The sequence below is a fragment of the Syngnathoides biaculeatus genome, chromosome 18 (assembly GCF_019802595.1).
Source record: "Syngnathoides biaculeatus isolate LvHL_M chromosome 18, ASM1980259v1, whole genome shotgun sequence".
Classification (NCBI taxonomy): Eukaryota; Metazoa; Chordata; class Actinopteri; order Syngnathiformes; family Syngnathidae; genus Syngnathoides; species Syngnathoides biaculeatus.
Genome location: NC_084657.1, coordinates 19,946,179 through 19,967,145, shown reverse-complemented (window position 1 = coordinate 19,967,145; position 20,967 = coordinate 19,946,179). Strand labels below are relative to the sequence as shown.

At 42.6% G+C, this 20,967-nt stretch overlaps 1 protein-coding gene, 1 long non-coding RNA gene and 1 pseudogene across 3 annotated transcripts in view; 1 reads left to right on the top strand and 2 right to left on the bottom strand.

Moving 5' to 3' along the window:
• The window catches only part of hlcs (holocarboxylase synthetase (biotin-(proprionyl-CoA-carboxylase (ATP-hydrolysing)) ligase)), a 54,451-nt gene extending 38,230 nt beyond the window's left edge, over positions 1–16,221 (top strand). For both annotated transcript variants that reach the window (XM_061802431.1, XM_061802430.1), the window contains 2 exons: positions 13,352–13,565; positions 15,835–16,221. In XM_061802431.1, coding sequence (XP_061658415.1) covers positions 13,352–13,565; positions 15,835–16,006 — 386 coding nt within the window. In that variant the 3' untranslated portion in view covers positions 16,007–16,221. The remainder of the gene's footprint in view (positions 1–13,351; positions 13,566–15,834) is intronic.
• A 208-nt stretch (positions 16,222–16,429) lies between these two features.
• LOC133491650 (uncharacterized) lies at positions 16,430–18,986 on the bottom strand. Its single transcript, XR_009792451.1, has 3 exons — positions 18,862–18,986; positions 16,700–16,820; positions 16,430–16,634 (listed from the first exon to the last, which is right to left on the bottom strand). It is a non-coding gene; the product is annotated as an uncharacterized LOC133491650 (long non-coding RNA).
• A 55-nt stretch (positions 18,987–19,041) lies between these two features.
• Positions 19,042–19,160, bottom strand: LOC133492333 (5S ribosomal RNA; annotated as a pseudogene).
• Positions 19,161–20,967: the final 1,807 nt, after the last annotated feature.

Genomic DNA, 20,967 nt, shown 5'->3' with positions numbered 1-20,967 from the left:
AAGCAATCATATGAAATGGAATGGAGTATCAGACCACTGCAAATCTACAAAGACCTGGCCGTCCCTCTAAACTTTCACCTCAAACAAGGAGAAGACTGATCACAGATGTATCCAAGAGAGAGGCCCATGATGACTCTGGATGAACTGCAGAGATCTACAGATGAGGTGGGAGAGTCTGTCCAGAGGACAACAATCAATTGTTACACTGCACAAATCTGCCCTTTATGAAAGAGTTGCAAGACAAAAGCCATTTCTCATAGATATCTATAAAAAGATTTCTTTAAAGTTTGCCACAAGCCACCTGGGAAACACACCAAACTTGGAAGAGGGTGCTCTGGTCAGCCAAAATTGAACTTTTTGGCCACAGTGCAAAACAATATGTTTGGCGTAAAAGCAACACAGCTCATCACCCTGAACACACCATCCCCACTGTCAAACATAGTGGTGGCAGCCTCATGGTTTGGGCCTGCTTTTCTTCAGCAGGGACAGGAAAGATGGTTAAAATTGATGGGAAGATGAATGGAGCCAAATACAGGACCATTCTAGACGAAAACCTGTTGGAGTCTGCAAAAGACCTGAGACTGGGATGGAGATTTATCTCAAAACAGGACAAAGATCCTAAACATTAAGCCAAATTACACTGGAGTGGTTCACAAACGTATCTAGGTGTTGGAATGGGCAAGTCAAAGTCCAGACCTGAATCCAATCAAGAATCTGTGGGTAGAGCTGCTGTTCACAAATGCTCTCCATCCAACCTCACTGAGCTCGAGGTGTTTTGCAAGGAGGAATGGGCAAGAATTTCAGTCTTTCGATGTCCAAAAATGATAGACTTTTCCCAAGTGACTTGCAGCTGTGATTGCAGACAAAAAGTGCCACTACAAAGTACTAATGCAAGGCGGCTGAATAATATTGCAGTCACTAACATTTGAAAAATGTATGGGTGTGGTCAGTTATGCTCGCAGATAAAGTTGCGGGTGTAATTAAGGATGGAATCTCAAGACCTTAAAATAACTTATTAGATGAATATAAATTAAAAAATGAAAATTAAAAATAAAATAAATAGATAACTAAAATAGAAAACAAAAATTTCAAACTCAGAAATGATAATTTCCAATTTAAACTATTAGTAGAACATGATATAATTGGCATTTCAAAATTTTCATCAATAAAAATTCTTGATCTGACAAACTTTATCTGAAGAAAAGTTAAATGCATTTGCCTGTCAAGGAATAAACACGAACTACACGAGCTACGCCGCGACTGCCCTAAATAGGAGGACGGCTTGGGAGAATGCACCTTTATGTGCGTGCGCTCGATGTATTGGCCACACCTGAATCAAGCGACGAGGTGATGATAGTCAGACGTCTTTTTTTTTTTTTCCCGGGCACGCCGTCACACGATCAACCAAAACTGCCTCACGATTGATGCATTGAGCACCCCTGGTGTCACTGAATTTCCTTTGACATGTCTCATTATGTTGATGACTTTCAACGTAAATGTGCTCCCAGTACGTGAAAAACCTGAATTATTGCTTGCAGAATATCTTTAGCAATGCATTTTGAAAGCTAAATGATGATCCCAAACATTTTTCAGGTTAATGTTGTGTTGCCTCCTATATTTAAAATACAGAATTAGCTTTTTGTGCCCTGTATTGTCCGTGCTTTCATGCGATCAGGCTGTACCAAGGTGGAATTTTAACATTAAATACCATACCATCATCCTGTAATTTTTACTTTGGCTTCAGACTAAACCTGTTTTACTCAAAAAAGAGAAAATCTCATCCAGTTTCACCACTTTCTTCCATTATTCACATACTCCAACATTCATTAAAGCAACAGCACTTTTTTTTAAAACTTTTACCATTATTATCGAGAGTAAACACAAGCAGCTTGTCAAATGTGAGTGACTGATATTGCATGCCCCGCTTTTCATTTTTTTTCTAAAGTTTGAAATATCCAATAAATTTCGTTCCTCTTCATGATTGTGTCCCACTTGTTGATTCTTGACACAAAAAAAATATTTTTTATATCTTTTATGTTTAAAGCCTGAAATGTGGGAAAGGTTGAAAAGTTCAAGGGGGCCAAATACTTTCACAACGCACTGGAGGTACATTGTTCATGTCATTTCACATTTTTACACACAGCTTAGTTTCTGACCTTATTTTTTCTACCTTCTCTGATTGTAAGGATTTCTAGGTCTGTTCTCAACATCTAAAATTCTGAAATCACGTCAATAACACCTTTGTCAATATATTTGAGAAAAATGGTGACATGTTAAATACTCATTTCAGGTCTTTTACTTGTAAATCATGTGTGACGATATTGTAAATCATTAATTAATTCACTCACTTTCCTTACCTAAAATTTGACTAATAACTATTGAACACTGACTGTATATACATATTTGAAAAAGAATAAGCTATGAAATTTGATGGAATTGTTTTAACTGGTCGATGTTTCACTTGTGAGTGACTGCCTGAACACCTCAGTGTGTTCTAACCCATCTTCAATCCAACATTTACTTGTGTGATGTCACACATGACAAACATCCTGTTCATTCACGGTTCTGTGTTATTATTCCATTCTCTTGTTCCTGTCCTTGTGTGTGTGTGTGTGTGTCTGTGTGTGTGTGTGTGTGTGTGTGTGTATATATATATATATATATATATTATATATATATATATATATTGTCCACACATTCAGGCAGCAGGGGGGCTTTCCAAGTGAAAAAGTAATAGGTTACCAGTAGAGAGGGAAAGACAAAAGAAGAAATGTGGTCAGCTATGGTTGCCTAGCAATCGTTACAAACTGTGCTGATCTGTTCTGCTGTGTTTTGAGAAAGACTTAGCAGAAAGCATTTGAAACTGCAGCAGAGGCTGAAACTAGCAACAAAAGCAACTTTTTTTCAGACAGCAATTGCGACCTCAAGCACCACCAACAGAACTAAATCTCATTGTGTGGCTCATCATCATTATTCCTCTATAGTTTACACAGCTCTGAACATCGCCTTTGTTCTTAAAAATGGGCACTATCATACTTTTCTGCCATTCTTCTGGCATCTTCTCTCCTGCTAGTATTCTATTGAATAAGTTGGTCAAAAACTCCACAGCAACCTCTCCAAATTGTTTCCATACCTCCACTGGTATGTCATCAGGACCAACTGCCTTTCCCTTTCTCCCTTTGTGGGAGGAAACGGGAGTCTCTGGAGAAAGCCCATGCAAGCATGGGGAGAACTCAGTTAAATGGTTTCAAACTTTGACTCAGTTGTAATAAATTTTTATTAAAAAAATAAGAAAAATAGAACTTCTCTCCACTCTTTAGAAAAGCAAACACGAGGGAGGGCTAAATGCTTTCAACTGGTTGCCTGTCGCGCTAATATCAATGGTTTCTTCGTCGATATGCATGTAAATACCATTGAAATACCACTCGCTGAAATACTTGAAGCCCTGCTGTCTGCTTTTCAACAATATTTCACTGTTAGCTAAGAATGCGAGTGAGAAATCAGCCGGTAAATCGGACAGTTTCGCTCTTTTCTTTTCTTGCTGCGCTGCCCTTTTTGCTAATTGTTTGTCTGACGTAGGCGCATGTGGCGTGACGTCACTTCAGGAGGCGTGGTTAAGTGCCCTGTACGGAGGGGTCAATTGATGGAAAGACTGCAACAACAAACCCTCAGAACTCGCATTTTTCCCCCCACTAGTCTTAAACAGCATAAATGTTTTAGGAATCCAATAATTGCTGCTACCTTAATGACTTGATGGCAAAGTCTACAAGAGGGGTCACCAACGCGATGCCTGCAGGTGCATGGTTGCCACTTCTGGTTCTCACAACCTCTGCTCTAGAACATACAGGATCTCAATTAGCTTCCAGTGCGTGCTCCCTAATCTATCATAATTCAGATTTTCATGTTAATAATCCATCCATCCATTTTCTGAGCTGCATATCCTCACAAGGGCTGCAGGAGTGGTGGAGCCTATCCCAGCTATCATCAGGCAGGAGGTGGGATACACCCTGAACTTGTTGCCAGCTAATCGCAAGGCACATACAATCACACCTAGTGGGAATTTAGAGTTTTAAATTAATGCATGTTTTTGTGATTATGGGAGGAAACCAGAGTGCCTGGAGAAAACCCAAGCAGGCACGGCTAGAACATGCAAACTCCACACGGGCGGGGTCAAGATTTAAACCCCTGTCCTCAGAGCTGTGAGGCCAACGCTCTAACCACTTGTTCGACGGTGCCGCCGAAGTTAATATACCCCTTTATTTTAGGAATGTAGAACAATGTGGAATTGACAAGTATTTAACAATGTTTTTAGGGCGCGTGATGAACTGTTCCAAGTATTCCAAATAAGGGGAAATTTTCTTCAATACAACCAATTAAAAGCAGCAATAAAAAAAATACCAACACTTCAGATTACTCTCAAACTGCCGGGGTTTGTCAAGTGACTAGTAAAGCTTCTGCAAAGTAAAAGAAAAGCTTTCAAGATTTAATTAATTTTATGTAGAAAATCAAAACAACAACCCATCACCACATGGGAAGATGATCTCTCCATGTCTGCCGACTGTAACCACTGTATACAGATATGTACCAATACATTTAGAATGACAGAAAATACAAATCTACAGCTCATACAATATAAAGTACTCCATCAATTACACTTTAAGCGTGTGGGCTCCCCTCTAATGCCCCGTAGCTTTGGACTCTGTGCTAAACTATGACAAGTCAGTCGATCTCATAGCTCTACTGGGTTTGTATTTCGTAAGCATTTCTTTTATGTATTCAGGACCTAAATCATTTAGTGATTTATAGGCTAATAGCAGACATTACAATTCTAAAGGTGAGTGGAAGCCAGTGCAAGGACTTTAGTATTGTTGCTATATGCTCTGACCGCCTTGTTTTAGTCAACGCAAGCTGCAGCATTCTGAATGAGCCAAAGCTGTTTAATACTCTTTTTGGGGAGTCCAGTCAGAAGACTATTACAGTTGTTAAGTCTAATTGAGATAATAGCATGGGATTAGCTTTTCCTGGTCTGCTTGACACATACAAGCCTTCACTCTAGATATGTTGTGATGTGTTAATTAGGAATTCGAGGCCCCGACAATTTCGAACATGTTCGAATATTGTGATAAAGGGAAGCGCTTCTGAAAAATGAGGAGTGGGAAGAGCAAAACCAGTGATAAGAGCAAAAACAGGGATTTACCAATACACATTTACACATTACCGTGCATGACCCATATGAGGGGAAAATATGGATGCTGGCGGCATACCACCTCCTGCCATGGGACAGGAAAGATGGGTCCCGGGCTCACCATTGCTGATGAATCAAAACTTCCACATGCCAATGGTTGAGTTCCTCGGCCCCGAGGGTCAACCTGTCCTTGTGTACTGTCACATTGACTTGGAAATTAAGGAGGCAATGAAATAGTGGCCACATCCCAATGAAGGTGGCCTAAAGCTACGTCAAGCTTTCCTCCAGTTTCCACAAAAGTGGAGCCCCATCAGCAGTTAGTTTCACAAACGTCTTCTACTCCATCATGGAGCAGAGAATTTTCGCAAAATTGCAGCAATAGTGGAACAAAGAGACTATGAGCAGCTCCAAAATAGGACTGCCTTTTGGAACTCAAATGGACCATGGGAAGTACGAATGACAGCCACAAGGGAGGCATTGGAGATGCACTTCCCACTCTGCACTGACCTGTCACGTATCAGTTTATGCGTGCAAGGAGCAGAGGAGTCGGGTCAGCTCACGTGATGTTGACTCTGACTGATTCCTGTAGGGCCCTGGAGCAGCGCAGTTGACAAGTGATACACAAATACACCTGCATCCAACATTCGCTCCTTTATACAATGAAGACATGCTTGCTACAGATACACAGCTTGCTAAAATTCAGAAAAAGATTGTTTCTTTAGAGGAAGAAACTGCTGCCCAACCACCAGACATTCACATGCTGACATGAAATTTCCCACAGTTTAAAGTCATTACTTTCTTTGTTGATTCTGTAGCTTCACATTCTGTGATAATGGCCTCTGAATTTGTGGTTCTTGAGTCAACCAAACGATCTTGTTGCTCAATGTATGCAAATGGAGTTTCGCAAGAGATAAATTCCCTTATCCTGATTCATGTGTTGTGTGGCTTTGGGCCAGACATGCCTTTCAAGCATGAGTTTGTGGTGTCCTTCACACGTCCAATTAATCTGTTGGGAATGGGTCTCGACTGACATCCTCTTCCGACGAAATTAAACTCACGCATCCGTGAGTCTAATGTGGAATTGACATTTGTGAAATCCACTGGATCAGTGGATCAATTGATCCAGTGCATCTACAACTTCCTGATATGGCAGGACACAGCAGGTGAGGCTGGGGGACAACACCTCATCGACGCGCACTATCAGCACAGGGGCACCCCGAAGCTGTGTCCTCTCCTCTTTGCTCTTCTCTCTCTACACGAACGACTGCACCTCGAGGCATCCAACTATCAAACTCCTGAAGTTCGCAGATGACACCACAGCCAACAGCCTCCTCAAAGACTGCGACGAGTCTGCGTATCGACAGGAAGTGGCAAGACTGGAGCTTTGGTGTGACCAACACAACCTGACATTGAGCACTTTAAAGACTGTAGAGAATATTGTAGACTTCAGGAGGCATCCTTCACCACATATGCCCCGGACACTTTCCAACTCATGTCAACCGTCGAGAGCTTCAAGTTCTTGGGAACAACAACAACAACAATCTCACAGGACCTGAAGTGGTGAAATGATGTGGGGCGTTGACACACTCTGAAAGTCCACTGAACAATGAATAGCCTTAATCCGATAGGTCATGTCATATGTACTGTGCTTTGAAAATTTAAGGTCAATCCGATATCATGGTGTTTTTATCGGCGATTACGAATTTTCATGGGCACAGCCATTTTGGTGAGCCACATGACCTACTTGTGGGGATGTGACATAGTCTGTGGATAAACAAAGAAATCATGGCCGATTTGGAGTGTAATCACATGCAGTACCACCACCATTGGACACGTGAAAATGCCCTACTGTGTTGCAAAATGTTGCCATAATTCAGATAGAAATAATACAAGGAAGGCTCGGTGGCATATTCTGCCTAGTCAGAAAATTAAACATTTAAGGACCCAGTGGCTACCGAAGTGTGGTTGCCCTGAGCCGTGCGATATACGCACAAGTGTATTTGCACATTTATTTAATACCAACCCTTTTAGCGTACAATAAGTCTCTGAATTCTTTTAAATAACATTATGATGTTGCTAACCAATAATGACAAAAATACTTCTTACCATTAATGCGACGACTTGTGCTTTCATAAGTCATGCGACTTCCATCTGTTAATCGTGGATGTAATTCAATTTGATTTGCCATCATGATGGTACGATGGTGAACAGTTCTTGCCGACAAAGGCATGTTTTTAATCTTTTGATTATCTTGTCTTTATGTGAAGTTGGTGAAATGTTGATTGGCAACATCGAGTAAGAATGCTTTGGCATACTCCCCTTCTGTGAATTTAAAAACACAGCAGAAACCTCCCTCAGCCCAAAGGCTGTCAATTATTGTTGAAAACTTCGGCGGAACTCATTTTTTTCTTTGAGCGACTTTTGTCAAAGGTTTACATAATTTTCCACACAATCAGTGTTCGACCGTTCTGCGCCTGTGGTTAGCTCGTCAGACTCTGTGTCATTCCCATCCGAAAATCCATCCAAATATTCACCTGTATTTACAGCCACAGGTTAAAATCTGTATTAGAAATCATGGAGGGGTCTGAAATTTTCATCGTGGGTCCATGTCCACTGTGAGAGAGATAATCCAAAAAGAAAAATCCAGAAATCAATGATTGATTTTTTTTTTTAACAATTTGTGTGATACAGCTGCAAATAAGTATCAGAACACCTGTCTATCAGCTAGAATTTTGACCCTCACAGACCTGTTAGTCCGCCTTTAAAAGTCCACCTCCACTCCATGTATTATCCTGATTAAGATGCACCTGTGTCAGGTCGTTAGCTGCATAAAGGCACCTGTCACCCCATACAATCATTAAGACTCAAACTTGTAACATGGCCAAGACCAAAGAGCTGTCAAAGACACCAGAGACAACATTGTACAACTCCACATGGCTGGAAAGGGTTCCAGAGAAATTTCCAAGCAAAAGAAGGTCCACTGTTAGCGCAATCATTAGAAAATGTTAGAGCAATCATTAGAAAATGGAAGAAGCTAAACATGATGGTCAGTCTCAATCGGAGTGGAGCCCCATGCAAGATATCACCTCATGGGGTCTCAATGATCCTTAAAAAGGTGAGAAATCGGCCACGGACTACACGACAGGACTTAGTGAATGACCTCAAAAGAGCTGGGACCACTGTTTCCAAGGTGACTGTTGGTAATACACTAAGACGTCATGGTTTGAAATCATGCATGGCACGGAAGGTTCCCCTGCTTAAACCAGCACATGTCAAGGCCAGTCTTAAGTTTGCCAATGAACATTTGGATGATACAGAGGAGACATGGGGGAAAGTTTTGTGGTCAGATGAGACCAAAATGGAACTTTTTGGCCATAATTCCACTAACCATGTTTGGAGGAAGACGAATGATGAGTTCCATCCCAAGAACACCCTCCCTACTGTGAAGCCTGAGGGTGGTAGCATCATGCTTTGAGGGGGTTTTTCTGCACAAGGGAGAGGACAATTGCACTGTCTTAAGGAGAGGATGACTGCGACCATGTATTGTGAGATTTGGGGGAACAACCTCTTTCCCTCAGTCAGAGCATTGAGGATGGGTTGTGGCTGGAACTTTCAACATGACAATGACCCGAAGCCCACAGCCAGGAAAACAAGGAGTGGCTCCGTAAGAACCATATCAAGGTTCTGGCGTGGCCTAGCCAGTCTCCAGACCTAAACCCAATAGAAAATCTTTGAAGGGAGCTGAAACTCCGCGTTTTTCAGCAACAGTCCAGAAACCTGTCTGATCTAGAGAAGATCTGTGTGGAGGAGTGGGCCAAAATCCCTCCTGCAGTGTGTGCAAACCTGATGAACATCTACAGGAAACATTTTACCTCTGTAATTACAAACAAAGGCAACTGTACCAAATATTAACATTGGTTTTCTCAGGTGGTGAAATACTTATTTGAAGCTGTATCACACAAATAAATCATTGAAAACACATTGTGATTTCTGGATTTTTCTTTTTAGATTGTCTCTCTCACATTGGAAATGCCCCTACGATGAAAATTTCAGACCTCCCCATGATTTCTAAGTGTTAGAACTTGCTATATAGCAGGGTATTCAAAATCTTATTTTCTTCACGGTATTCCTCCATCGTCCTGTTCAACTGATGCTGCTATTTCTTCAGCAGATAAGGATAAATCAGAGAAATCAGCGCTGTCCGTGATTTTTTGCACACAGGAGGCGCACAGGAGACATCACTTCCCGTTTTTTTAAGTCACGTGACTCACCACAATGGCGGCGCACGTGAAAATTCGTAATTGCCAATTAAAAATACCATTAAATGATATAGGATTAACCTCAAATTATCAAGGTGCAGTACATATGATATGAACTATCGGATTAAGGGCTTTTATTGTTCAGCGGAGTATTCCTTTAACTGTTCTAAATGAAGTAGCCTGCATCTTAGACATTTGTAACTGAATGTCTCATGTTCTTTGTTCTTGTTTGTTCTTTGTTCTGAATGTCATACCAGGGTGACACCCACTACTGGAGAAAAATTCCTTGTGTGTTGTTACACACTTGGCCTATAAAGCTGATTCTGATAAACTGCAATACTTTTATCACTGGGGAATAAGTGGTCCAGTTAGCACACACTTTCTCCTTGTTCTGATGTAATGAGCATCCTCAAATTGCATTGTACTACACATGTGCATGACGGACCACACCGGCAATTTGAGGAAACTTTTTACAAATACCTGAATGACTCCCTGAATATCAGTGACCTTTTTTTTAATTTTTTTGACAAAGACTGTCTCTAACACCAGCTCAGCCGTCTGTCTTTGATGTTCACTTTTGCACCGCAGATTTCTTTGGCAAAACTTCTTTTCCTTTCAGCTTGTCCCATTAGGGGTAGCCACAGCGTGTCATCTTTTTTCATCGAAGCCTATCTCCTGCATCTTCCTCTCTGACACGCACTGTCCTCATGTCTTCCCTCACAACATCCATAAACCTTTTCTTTGGTCTTCCTCTGGCAGCTCCATCCTCAGCCCCCTTATACCAATATACTCACTCTGTTGCCTCTGGACATGTCCAAACTATCGAAGTGTCTCTCGAACCTTGTCTCCAAAACATTCAACTTTGGCTGTTCCTCTAATTAGCTCATTTCTAATCCTATCCAACCTGCTCACTCTGTGCGAGAACCTCAACATCTTCATTTCTGCCACCTCGAGTTCTGCTTCCTGTTTTCTCGTCAGTGCCACTGTCTCTAATCTGTACATCATGGCTGGCCTCACCACTGTTTTATAAACTTTCCCCTTCATCCAAGCAGACTCTTCTGTCACATAACACATCAGACACCTTCCGCCAGCTGTTCCAACCTGCTTGGACCCCTTTGTTCACTTTTTACCACACTCACCACTGCTCTGGATTGTTAACCCCGAGTATTTGAAGTTGTCCACCCTCGCTATCTCTTCTCCCTGTAGACTCACTCTTCCCCCACCACTTTTCTCATTCACGCACATGTATTCTGTTTTACTTCACTTAATCTTCATTCCTCTCCTTTCCAGTGCATGCCTCCATCTTTCTAATTGTTCCTCCACCTGCTCCCCGCTTTCACTGCATATGATGGTATCATCTGCGAACATCATGGTCCAAGGGGATTTCAGTCTAACCTCATCTTTTAGCCTATCCTTTACCACAGCGAACAAGAAGGGGATCAGAGCTGATGCACACTGATGGAATCCCACCTTCACCTTAAATTCTTCTGTTATGCCTGCGGCACACCTCACCACTGTTTTGCCGCCCTCATACATGTCCTGGACTATTCTAACATATATGTTTCCGCCACACCAGACTTCCGCATGCAGTACCACAGTTCCTCTCTTGGTACTCTGTCATAGGCTTTCTCTAGATCCACAAAGACACAATGGAGCCCCTTCTGACCTTATCTGTACTTTTCAATTAACATCCTCAAAGCAAATAATGCACTTGTGGTACTTTTTCTAGGCATGAAATCATACTGTTGCTCGCAGATACTGACTTCTGTCCCGAGTCTGGCCTCCACTACTCTTTCCTATAACTTCATTGAGTGGCTCATCAACTTTATTCGTCTATCGTTCCTACAGCTCTGAACATCGCCTTTGTTCTAAAAAATGGGGATTAGCACACTTTTCCTCCATTCTTCAGGCATCTTCTCACCCCCTAGTGTTCTGTTAAATAAGTTAGTCAAAAACTCCATATCCACCTCTCCAAATTGCTTCCATACCTCCAGCCGGACCGTCATCAGGACCAACTGCCTTTCCATTTTTCATACTTTGTAGTGCCTTTTTAACTTCCCCCTTGCTAATCATTGCCACTTCCTCGTCCTTCACACTTGGCTCTTGAACTATTCCTTCTCTCTCATTTTCTTCATTCATCAACTTCTCAAAGTATTCTTTCCATCTATTTAGTACACTACTGGCACCAGTCAACACATTTCCCATCTCTATCCTTAATCACCCTTACCTGCAGCACATCCTTCCCATCTCTTTCCCTCTATCTGGCCAACCTGTAGAGATCCTTTTCTCCTTCTTTCGTGTCTAACCTGGTGTACTTGTCATCATATGTCTTTTGTTTAGCCTTCGCCACCTCTACCTTTGCCTTTCTTTGGTAAAACAACTTGCAGGAAAATGGCAGGATGTTGTCCCGTTTATCGATGTCAGCGTGTGATTGATTTGGCACCAACATCAGCTCCAACAGTGTTTTTTTCATCATCTGTTAATGCATACAAAAAGGTCTTTAGTGCACATACACATCCCTTGCGCTCCGTATATCTCACATTGAAGTTGACCTTGTTCAAATCTCAGTTGTTTCATACACAAACTCCTATGGACAGTACTCTTCTGCTGGAGCAAGTCCTATCAATGGACCTTTCCGACATGTGAATCACTCCTACAGTAACAGCCATTCAGATAGCCGCATTGTCTTAACCCCTGGCTTGTCCCGCCCCTTCCGCAGCCGTGTCCCACAAGCAACACTGTTTGTCGGTAGCGTGCGTTTTGAAAAGTTAATGTTCGGAAAATGGTCCTCAGATGCGCTTGAGGAACATGCAATTCTGACGAAAAATATCCTGCGACGGGCCCGGTTGATTAATTTTCCAAAGCCTAAAACACAGTTGGTGAAGTGTCTCTGATGGATTAAATCTTGCGGAAGACCTCATATACAACTCGGTATGAAAAATATCAACAAACACGACGAGGCTGTATGTTCGGAGGTAAGTAAGGGAGAAGTATCTTCTCTGAGTTTGATTTCATTATTAGTGCTTTATACATTGCAGGAGAACAACTTTCACTTTGTTAGTGTATCACTGACTTGCTGGATGACGTGTATAATGTTTTATGCCGACGAGTTGGGTTCGTGATGCGTAAATGTGCGATGTAATGCAAGAGAAATATCTATTTGCCTATTTGTATCACATTAGACTTTTAAGACAGCGCACTGGGCTTGATTATGAGCCAAGTCAAATTTTTTTCATCTGGTGACTACGGTACTGACTGAGTTAATCACCATTGTTTAAATGCACTTGTAGAAAATCGAACCTCACTCACTTAGTCTGTTAGGCCACAGTCAAATGAGTCTTGAGCGCAAGACTCACTCACTGTTTTATTACCACTTCCCGCAAACACTTTCGTTTGTAATAAGAACTGAGGGCGTCAGCATCTGCGAATACCTGATGAACGAAGGTTTCTTATTCAGATAAGGGAGTGGGTGACTGTGACACGGTGGCTGATGCCGGCGAGTTGGTTTGCATAGAGTTTGAGGGTGTGAATGAAGTCGCATGAGACTCGCTTATAGGTGCAGTGGACGTGAAGAAGTGCAACACTTACAGTAACTTGTTAAAATTACCTGCCACCATTGGGATCAGAGTTCAAGTCATTATCTGGCAGAGAAATGGGGTAGGGAATGTCAACTTGACAATGCTTGACAGGATGCAGAGGCAACCGAAATTGTGATGGGTTAAATGCAGAGTATGAATTTCATGTACATGACATTGTATTCATGACAATAAAGGGTTCTTCTGTTTGTTTATAATATGCACTATATTGTAAGATGCATATTTCTTTTTTTAATTTATTTTTGCGTTCAGTCCCCATACTTTTCACTGAAAATTATTCTCTTTTTTTTTTTTTTTTACATACTCTCCAGGTTGTGGTTTCAATGTGAGCAACAGCAATCCAACAGTGTGCATCAATGACCTAATCCAGCAGTACAACAGTCAGTACAATTGCAACCTGCAACCCCTGAGCTGTGCACAGCTCATTGCACGGACAGTCAACTGCCTGGAGCACCTCATCGACTGCTTTCAACGTGGCGGTCCAGAGGCAGTCCTGCCAATCTACTACAAGAGATGGCTTCATAGGTGAGCGCAGCTGACACTTCTGCATGAGAAACTGGGCTCAGGTTAAACAGAATGAGGAAGTGGTAATTCTGTCATATGGCCACTGCATGGAATAAGGATGCTTTGTGTTTACATATTGGGGAATGGCCTCATGGTAGAAAGTATTTGGTGAGTAATGAGATAAAGATCTTAAACCATATCACAGTCGTTCAGGATTAGACTGTTCTCAGTCTAGCAGTTTTCAGTATGTCTTTAAATGTTTAATTTATTTAGAAGCAAGTACAGTGTTCCCTGTTTTAATGTGGGGGTTACATTCCAAACCATACCAGGGTAAAGTGAAATCCATATAGTAGAAATTAAATTTTTTTTCATTGTCTTTTTTTTTTGTTCATTATAAACTGTAATTTCTAGAAAATAATGCGCACATTTTTCCAAAAATATTTTCAAAAAGTTAACCCCTTCATGGGCAGGGTGGCAATTTTTTGCCTTATTGAGATAAAAGTCTCCTAACAGGCCACAATCAAGAAATAACACTTCTTTTTCGTTTATGGTTAAGTTATATGATAACTTGAGGCAGCCATGTTGGGTCAGGAAGGAAAGGGAAATAACTCTGTGCTAACTTTAACTGATGAGTTATCCTCTCCCAGATTTTGCTTCCTCATCCAAAGGCGTGTCAGTGGAATTTAGGAGGTCTTCGAAGTGTTCTCCCCACCAACTCACAACGTCCTGAGTTGAGGACAGCAGTGCCCCATTCTCTCTATAGAAAGTGTTGACGGTGCACTGCTTTCCCCTACTGAGATGCCGGACGGTGGACCAATATTGAGGTCATTCTCCATGGTCTCATAAAACTCCTCCCACGCCCGGGGTTTTGCCTCAGTGACCACCAAAGCTGCATTCTGCTTGGCCAGCTGCCTCTGGATTCCCACAGGCCAGAAATGCCCGAGAGGATTTCTTCTTCAGCTTGATGGCATCCCTCACTGTTGGTGTCTACTAATGTGTTCAGGGGTTGCCTTCACGACAGACACCAACCACCTCTTGATCATGCCCCAAAGGGCGTGCCTTCCAGCACTCCCTTTAATGACTCCAAAAAGGGCGGGTCCTCTAAACTCTTGTTTGGTGCATAGCCAACAGTCAGGACCCGTCACCCTACATGAATGTGGAGGACGTCTAGCCTCTCATCCACCGGGGTCTACCCAAACGTACAGATGCTGAGCCGGGGGGGCAATAAGTATACCCACACATGCTCGGCGCATCTCACCGTGGGCAACGACAGAGTGGAACAGAGTCCAATCCTTCTCAAGATGACTGTTACCAGAGCCAAAGCGGTGCATAGTGACTAATCCAACTATATCCATTCGGAACTTCTCAACCTCACACACCAACTTGGGCACCTTCTCTGCCAGAGAAGTGACGTTCCATGTCCCTAAAGCTAGTTTCTGTAGCTGGGGATCGGATTGTCAAGGTCCCCGCCTTCGGCTGCCGTCCAGCTGACATTGCCCACGACCCTTGTGGCCCCTCTCACAGGTGATGTGCCCATGCGACTTTTGGGCTGTGCCTCGCCCAGCCCTATGGATGCAAGCCCGGCCACCAGGCGCTCAAGCCTTCGAGCCCCAGCTCTAGGCCAGGCCTTGGAGCACTGGTGACCTGCGTCCAGGCAAGGGAAACCTGAATCCATTAGTTTTATTCATCATAGGGGTTTATGGAGCAATACTTTCATTGGGGACCCAAGCAGCGGCGTAAAGCCCCAGACAACTTAGCTCCCAGTATCATCAGGACACACAAATCGCTCTACCATGACAAGGTGACTGCTCGAGGAGGGGAAGATGCATTTCAGGAAAGATATTGTTTTGGGATTTAGGCATAACTTGATGGCCAATTTGCTTTGTAGTGGTAGAAAAATGGGCCAAGTTTGTATTAATAAAGAAATAGCATTTGCACAGAAAATGGGATAAGGGAATGAAGTACATACAGAATGGGGGACTGATGACTCATGTCAGAAGCCTGCTTGTGTCTGGCCTCGTTTTTGCCCTGAACCAAAACTCCAGTCATCTGAGAAAATGAGAATTAGATATCTCAACAATTCACTACTTAATTCTTTGCATGTTTTTAGCTCTTCAAACATATCAAAACATCACCACAATTACTTATAATATTACTTTATATTGTGGTAAAACGTAAGGGTGATTTCATCAATTTCATCCCCGATACTTTCAACTTCAACAAATCAGAATTGCTTGTTGGTTGATATTTCATAAAAGTTTACAGCTATTTTTTTTTTTTTTCCTGATAGCGGAGGTCTGGTGCATCTTTGGAGCGAGAATGGACCTGAAGCTGAGGTGGTGGGTCTAGATGGCAATGGCTTTCTTCAAGTCTACAATATGACCCAGGGTCTTGTTTCAGTGGAGCCAGATGGAAACTCTTTTGACATGCTGAAGAACCTGGTGGTCATCAAGCAACATTAAGCACAAAAATCATCTTGTCCTTGATAAGAGGATGCTGTATTTTTCCTTTTATCCAATATGTAAATGTTTTTGTAAATCTGACTTATTTTGGTCAGTAGTACATACTGTTTTGCTTTAACATCAGATTAAATTATTTTGAATTCACTTTTATTAAAAAAAGACTATCCCTGTGTCCTGGTTAACAACTACAGGAAACGTTTGACCTCATACAAATAAATCATTAAAAAAAAAATCAGACATTGTGATTTCTGCATTTTTCATTTTCGATTGTCTCTCTCACAGTGGACATGCACCTACGATGAAAATTTCAGACCTCCCACATGATTTGTAAGTGGGAGAACCTTCAATATATCAGGGTGTTCAAATACTTTTTTTCTTCACTGTATATGAGGGTGCACCTGCGTCCTTAGGCACAATCTCTCCCAGTTTGAGATCCTGTTTGCAGGCCCTCCGAATGTGAGACTGCATCCTCCAGGCTTGCCGATGGACAACATGATCAGGTATTGTACATATTTGACGAACCTGCTCTTTGATGTCAGGAAAAAAAGTTCATCCAGCACTACCAAGGGCGGTCGAGGGGCTCTTTTTCTGACGTTAAACCCGGTGACTTTGTGCTGATGAAGAACTTCTGTTGGACAACGTGGAGGCATCAGTGCTGGTTTGGCTCTTTTCAAGTTCTCCTTGTGAACAAACCTGATGTGAAGGTTTCTGAAAGGGCTGTGTGGGTTCACGCATCACACTGTGTGGAGGTCCCGATGCCTCCATCGGTCCTGAATCCTCCACTCCCCTCATCTTCTACGGCAGGGGTGTCAACCTGAAATTCACAGTGGGGCAAAATTTTAATGTGAAGAAAGCCGCGGGCCAAGGTTAAACAAATGAACCTTTTAAGATGGAACCAAACAACTGTGTAATACTTGTAGTACCGACGGGCCATCTCTAATATGAATTTGAAATTGTTGTGAGTTTGACCCCTATTGTTCTACGGCGATTGACCATAAAGGTCGGCCTATAAAGGCTGAGTAACCTCTAAGAAAGAGGGTTCACTTTTAGCATACACTTTTGGCTACAATCCATGCAAGCACCTGATTGCGTGTTGATTGGTCATAGAGGAGCAGAAAATAGATCATAAAGCCGAGCAATGACCAATCTTCTGCCTTAACTGACACACACACACACACTTGGACACACATTTAGATAACTCAGCAAAAGAGAAGACGACCACCACATCTTCAATGGGTTTTTTTGGTGGTCTGATATTTATTGCCATGGTTGTTGTGATTAAATTGACTATTGATGCTACCACTCTGACAGTTGACACAATTTTGTACGACGGAAGATGTGACAGCCGTGATAAGCTTTCTTGGTTGCGTACAATTTCCTCTATTTCTGATACTTTAACTTCCTACAGCATGAATCTTTGGTTTCGATTTGCCCTCCATATTGCACAGTTGCAAAGTCATTCGAACTGCTAAGTTTGTTCCTTCATGCTGCATGCAACTGCAAGTCCACATGTTGTGCCTGCTCCACACCCTAATGCATCATCACTGTTTTCTCACGTCTTGGCTTCTTTTGTTGGTCTGTGATACCATCACATAGATTTGGTCAAACAACCATTCTGTCTTGGTTGAAACACGTTCTCCTCTTCCATACGTCAATGTTCCACAAAATATTAATGATTTAGGACCCACTATAGATTAAATTAGGGTACCTTTATTGAGCCTAATTCACATTCTCCCTGGGTAACATTTCGCTGTTTTTCTCTGGACAAAACTGTCTGGGCAGCCTGTATTAGTTGGGAAGGTTCCAAAGTCATATTGCCAATCTATATCTCTACCATGCATGCCTTTTGTCTCTTAATTCCTCTCAAAACGCTTACGGTAGGTGCGCTGGACATGGATGGCAAGCATGGTTTTATCTCTTTGCTCTTATGGCTTATATCATATTGCTTGTCCTCTGTCTCATGTCGTGTTTTTTTTTTCCTTTTCTTGAAATCTGATTTGGTTGGATTAATCAAATGGGAGGAAACTGTTGGCAGATTTATGTTTTACATATTTACCAAGTAGTAGTTCTCTTAGTCTATCTTCAAATGTATTCATTTTTTCCTGTTGTGGCTTCTAGATCTCTCGGTGAGGCTGTTCCCTGTGATGTTGTTCCTACCAACTCCACGTGTGTGTATATAGCTGGACATAGATAACTGTCTTGTTTTGTCCTGTTTTCTCTCTGTCTTTCTCACTATTATATATATATATATTATATAATATTTATATAATGAAACAAATTTTAGTCTGATCTTTAGTAAGGGGGGACAACTCACAGAACTTGTCCCTTTTCCTCTGTTTTCAAAAACTTTCCTTTCTTTTTGTTATAAAAATCCACAAAAACAAGATTTTCTCCTTGCTGATGGTGTCAGAAAAAGTTTTTACCAAATGAGTAGTTCGAAGATCAATTTTGTGCTTGTGTCACGAGACTTTTGACCGCATGTCTTGGACACTCGGGTGAAGAGAGGGACAGAGCTATTAAATGATTACCTCACTGTGGCTACACACCAGTATCACACATCATCATAGAAAGTTTCATGGTTTATTGAAAGAATCAAATTACAACAGTAATTTCCATTAGTTTACTTTCAATATAATTCATTTGGCCAACTTACAGAGTTTTATAGCTGACATCATTTTCCTCCTTGAATTTCATATATATGACTAGCATTTTGTGTCCTGTTTCGTCTGTGCTCCCATCTACTATTAGGGTATACCAGGGTGCATTTTTCTCATTCTGCACTACTCTCATTGATTGAATTCACAAATTCAAAGGGATAGTTTTTGCTTCGCCAGCTTTCTGGTATACTCACATACTTTGCCATGTGATCATGGATTTGTTGAACTGACAGCATCCTTCTTCTTCTTTTCCCTTCGCCTTGTCCCGTTAGGGGTCACCACAGCGTGTCACCTTAGATGACACGCATATTTGTTTGGCACAGTTTTACGCCATATGCGCTTCCTGACGCAACCCCTCTTCATTTAGCCGGGGAGAGAAGCTTACCGCACCTGGTATTGCCAGGCGGTTTCCCATCCAAGTACTAACCAGGGCCAAACCCACATAGCTTCCGAGATCTAATGAGATCGGGCATTCTCAGGGTAGCATGGCCGTAAGCGTTGGACTGACCGCATTGATGCATTCATTTTAATGCCAAGTAAAATATTGTATGAGAAACTTAACTTCCTCAGGGTCAGATTTCTGTGTGCGCGTGCGTGTGCGTGTGCGTGTGCGTGTGCGTGTGTGTGTGTGATAGCTAGTTCTTTTTCTCCCCGTCGTTTGCGCTCTCTCCTAATAATGTACCAATCCTTTTATCTATCTTGAGTCTTTGTATAATTCCAGTAGCATTCAAATTATTTTTCTCCTGTTGCTTGAGGTAGTCCAGCTTCCATTGACAACTTTAGCGTCGCTGCATGTTAGGCAGAGCACTTTTTCTCACTCAAAAAAGAAAACATCTCACCCAGTTTCACCGGTTGTTCTTCTATTTGCACATACCCCGACAGCCATTCCATTTTAAAAGAATCACAGTTCTTTTTTTACTTTGTTTTGGGGAGCCGAGGTATCGCATTCACTAACCGCTCGTTTCGCCATGATATGGGGTTAGCATTAGCATTACTGAACTCCACCGCATTGTTATTATTATGGAGTGTGTATGAGCACGGCACATGCGCAAGTACTGTCAATAACGTGATTGGTTGCGTAGAAGAGTAGAGGGTGCGAGAAGTGTGCAGCGGCGGAGCTTAGAGGGAACACTGTGTGCTATGCAAGGCTCCTTCTGGGGACTTCATCTTTGTCCTGGGTGACTCGTGAGCAATAACAGTGGGACCTGGAAAGGCGTGATTGGGAGGAATCTCGCCACCCCCCACCCCCTCAACTATCAGAATCCAAGGGGTGTTCTGTCATTGGATTCTGTCCATTACAAACACCATTTTCGCACGAGGGTGTCCATATGTGTACTTGGCATCAGGACACCCTAGTTCGCCGTTCAATGATTGCCTTTCTGGCCGTGTCATTGGACTTGCGACACTCAGGTGAAGAGAGGGGCGGAGCTGTCTAGTGTTCACCATCTGGAGGTGGGTTGACTCTGATGGTGGGTGAAGATACCTGTTAGACCTGGCAGGCCCAAGCGTATTGTGAAGGTCTGCTGGGCACATCTTGCAGAATCCCTTGTCAGACGGAGTTTCAACTTCCACCTCTGGCAGAACTTCAACCACATTCCGAGGAAGGCGGGGCACATTGGGTCCAAGTGGAACATGTCATCCGCGCCTCTTTTGGCAAGGTTGCCAACTGGAGTTGAAGCCTTAAGGTAGTCACTGCCTGTCGTGTTGGCGATCCCCAAACTCGTTGGTAGAGACCAGCGGTGAGGGATGCGATCAAGTAAAAGAAAAAAGTATTTTCTGGCCTTTTTGGCCTGTAGGACTCCTGAGGGTGCTGATGGGTACCGCCTGGCCAAGCGGAATGCAGCTTTGGTGGTGGCTAAGGCAAAAACTCAGGCGTGGGAGGTGTTCAGTGAGGCCATGGAGATTGACTTCCAGATGGCTTCAAGGTAATTCAGCTCCACCATCCGGGGTCTAATGAGAGGGAAGCAGTTGATCAACACTGTGTGTAGTGCAAATGGGGCGCTGCTGACCTCGACTTGGGACGTTGTGAGAGATTACTTCGAAGCCCTCCTCAATTCCCCCAACATGGTTGCCATGAGGAAGCAGTCTTTTTTTTCTCTGAGGCAGGCGCTCCTATCTGTGGGGTTGAGGTCACTGAGCTGGTTTCAAAACTCCCCAGGGTGGATGAGATTCACCTGAAGTTCTGTCAGATTCATCACCTAACTGCTGGAATAATATGCAAATTAAAGGAACAGTCATATGTCTTTATTTTTCTCTTGAAGAGGATGAGATTATCTGACCAGCTGCATCTCCAATCCTGTTCTG